Genomic DNA, 3,643 nt, shown 5'->3' with positions numbered 1-3,643 from the left:
CGGCGAGAAATTAATGGAGATAGGAATGGCACTCAAATTACCAAAATTACAAATGATAGGAAAAACAATTGACAATATTGAAAAGGAAATCGAGGGCAAATTATGTGACCTTCATCCTTGTTCAGAATGGACGAAGTGGTTCGGTTGCACGGCTCGAGTTGGTCAGTTTGGTTCAAAGTTAAGGACACGGCGTTGCAGCGTGAATATGACATCTTGTGAGATAGACTCTAACAGCAGAACAGAGAAAGAGTTTGGAATTTGTATCATGGAAAAGACTTGTCCTAAAGGGTATAATATTACAAAAAACGGGTTTTGTATGAAGTTTTATGCTGACACCGAGGTGAAAAAAGATGCCGCAGAGCAACAATGTCAGAAAGATGGTGGTCATCTGGTAAATATCGACTCGGAAATGAAGTTGTTTGAAGATGTTAGTAGTCTTCTTACAGGCTTCAGTACTAACATAGGAATCTGGATAGATGGACATCGTAAAGATGCAAGTTCTCCCTGGGAGTACACATATGGATCTCAAAAAACATTCTTCAAGTGGTACCCGAGTGAGCCAGGCAACGGATCAAATGACCTTTGTTTGGTTATTGCTTTGTACAGTAACGGCGTTAAGTGGCATGATGCTTCATGTACAACTGCATATTTTTCAATTTGTGAAATCTAAATAAGACGACGTATCTTCCCAACATTTTATACTTTGAAGATAACGCAATATGAATCACATATAGAAAAAAAGAATGAACTAGACAACGCTTTCTAAGATTAGTGTTGTGTTGATATTTCATTTCACGTGGAATTGCGGATAAACAAAATATTTTCAAATTATAAGATGAAGGTATCATTATGATTCGTGTAACATTATAAATAAAATGCCTGTTTACAATTTTAAGATGAATTTATTTTTCCGTCTGTTAAAATAAAAACAAATGAAATACAAGAAAAAGTAAATAATAAAATAACTAAAATACCGATGTTTTCTGTGAAACCTTAGAAATTACCACATTGTGCGTGTGTAAGATATCGATTTCTTTTGCAGAAAGGACGAATTTGCTATTTTAGGCCGGTACTTTTGAGTCAAGTGAACTATTCAATAATTATTACCAGTGAAAATAAGAACTTTGCCAATTTCTTTGCCAAAATTACAAATGATAGGAAAAACAATTGACAATATTGAAAAGGAAATTGAGAAAATCTGCGACCTTCATCCTTGTTTAGAATGGACGGAGTGGTCCGGTTGCACGGCTCGAGTAGGTCAGTTCGGTACAAAATTCAGGACACGTCGGTGCAGTGTGGATAACACAACTTGTTAGATAGACTCTAACAGCAGGACAGAGAAAGAGTTTGGAATTTGTATTATGGGTAAGACTTGTCCTAAAGGGTATAATGTTACAAAGAACGGGTTTTGCATTAAGTTGTATGCTGACAAACAAGTGAAACGAGATGCTGCAGAAAAACAATGTCAGAAAGATGGTGGTCATCTGGTAAATATCGACTCGGAAATGAAATTAGAGGATGTTAGTAGTCTTCTTACAGGAATCGGTTCCTACATTTGGATTGACGGACATCGTAAAGATGTTAGTTCTCCATGGGAGTACACTTATGGATCCACAAAAGGATTTTTCAAGTGGTACTCGAATCAGCCAACCAACAGATCAAATGATCTTTGTTTAGAAGTTAAGTTGCGTAGTGACGGCGTTAAATGGTAAGAATGTTATATGTACAATTACACTTTTTTCAATCTGTGAAATATAATTAAGACGGTGTCTTTTCCCAATATTTAAAACTTTGAAAATAACGAAATATGAATCACAAAAAGGAAATAAAAATCTAAATTTGTTCTACACAAGAAATGCACTTTTAAGTGTAGTGTTAATATTTCATGTGGAATTGCAGCTAAACAAAATATGTTTTATTATAAGAGAAGATATCATTATGATTCGTTTAACATTACAAATCGAAGGTATGTTTACAATTTAAATTTGATGTTTTTTCCGTCTGTAAAAAAGGAAAACATATAATAAAATGCAAAACTAAATAGATAAAAGATAAATTAAGTTAACAATGTTTGTGATGAAACCTTAGAAATAATCACATTGTGCTTCTAAGTTCTCATGTTGTCATTTTTTTTTAAATATGCTTACTTTTGAGACAAGCGGCTTATTCAAGACACTATAACAAAAGGAAGCAAAAAAAAAACAACAACAAAAAAACAAACAAACAATCAAAACCAACTTCTTACACAGATGTGAAATTTGAATGGACTGTTAAATTGTATTGTGGATTATACAAGACAGCCTAACCAAAAAAAAAAAACAAAAAAAAAACAAAAAAAAAAAAAAAACAAAAAACTGAGCCAATCTCTTACACAATAAATGAACTTTGAATGGACTGCCCCAAGTTAAAAACTGTGCAAATCAATTTCACACATTTAGTAAATAAGTGTTTATACATTAATTATCATTTTAACATTTTTATCTTCTGATAAATTACAATATCTGTACCTGTAAAAACTCGAAGCGGGAAAAGAAAAGAAAAAAAAGACAGATTGTATAATGTTTTTCTTACTGCTGTGTAATCTTCTTATATCTATGTGTACAACTTTCATGTATATCTGGCACATTTCGATATCAAATTTGATAATATGTTACCTTTACTAGTAAACTATATGTTTTTACGTTTCGCTATTAACAACCCAAGATTTTGTCTGAATATAGGTATAATCACAAATGAATGTAATATTTGATACTGCATTTTTATTATAAATATCATAAACATGATTTATCTGTTGTGCATATTTTTTTTTATATTTGATTCTGAATTATTTATAATTCTACGATGTTTGAATATGTTTTTGCATGGCCTTAGCAATACAACAATGAATAAATTAACTCTCCTAGTTTTCACTACATCCTCTGTATTTATAAATATCGTATACTCTACTGCTAGGAACTAAACAAGTGCTGTCAGTAGGACAGCGTGTTCGACTTGTCTCAGTGCTTGATTGTAATATGAATTGATATTGCGACGTGCGCGCGGTGGGGCAAAGACTAAGTCTAAATATTCATATAAGGGGCCGACTATACTGGACTAATTTAATTATTTCTTGGCGTAGTCAGGCGTTGATATCTCCCTGGTAGCGGGTAGACTAAAGACTCTCCCCTGGTAGCGGGTGAGCGCACGTCACGATCGACCGAGCCGACCAGAAAATAACAAAAGTTATTTGATTCTCAACAAGTAAATTTATTTAAGGAGCGAATAACAATTAATAGAATTCGAGAAAACTTAACAAATATTTAACTATTTAACAGTATCTTAACTTCCTAAGCTGCCAGACCTCGACGAAAATGGCAAAGTGTGAAAATTTAATAAAAGCTCTTAAATTTAATTTCCTACAAAAATTTATTATGGAAAAATTTACTTAATCAGCAATAATGATGCCAGAAAGTTCTTAGTACCTAAACTTCTGAAGAAACCTGAAGAAATTATCAAAAATAATTATTTAAATTCTGAGAGTAATCAGAGCGTGGCTGCTCTCTAGGAAACCTGGATCGCAACTGAAGTTTAGCGTTGATTTGACCCGGGGCATGCGCAGAGGGTCCCTTTGACCCGATGCTGGGCATGCGCCGTAGGTAACACT

The 3,643-nt window shown here is 33.4% G+C and overlaps 1 protein-coding gene across 1 annotated transcript; it reads left to right on the top strand.

Annotated features, from left to right (window-relative positions):
• Positions 1–1,712, top strand: LOC132736581 (uncharacterized). The gene is made up of 2 exons (XM_060723737.1): positions 1–605; positions 1,384–1,712. The coding sequence occupies exons 1-2, from the start codon at positions 14–16 to the stop codon at positions 1,710–1,712; spliced, it is 921 nt and encodes a 306-aa protein (XP_060579720.1). The 5' UTR covers positions 1–13.
• Positions 1,713–3,643: the final 1,931 nt, after the last annotated feature.

The sequence above is a fragment of the Ruditapes philippinarum genome, unplaced genomic scaffold (assembly GCF_026571515.1).
Source record: "Ruditapes philippinarum isolate M1 unplaced genomic scaffold, ASM2657151v2 ctg4364_1_1_1_1, whole genome shotgun sequence".
NCBI classification, from domain to species: Eukaryota; Metazoa; Mollusca; class Bivalvia; order Venerida; family Veneridae; genus Ruditapes; species Ruditapes philippinarum.
This window is presented reverse-complemented; position numbering and strand designations above follow the sequence as displayed.

Excerpts from the sequence above, each read along its gene's own strand:
- LOC132736581 (XM_060723737.1), top strand. The coding sequence starts at position 14 with ATGGAGATAGGAATGGCACTCAAATTACCAAAATTACAAATGATAGGA. Across the intron at positions 606-1,383 it reads TTTGGTTATTGCTTTGTACA|GGTATAATGTTACAAAGAAC; the intron begins GTAACGGCGTTA and ends CTTGTCCTAAAG.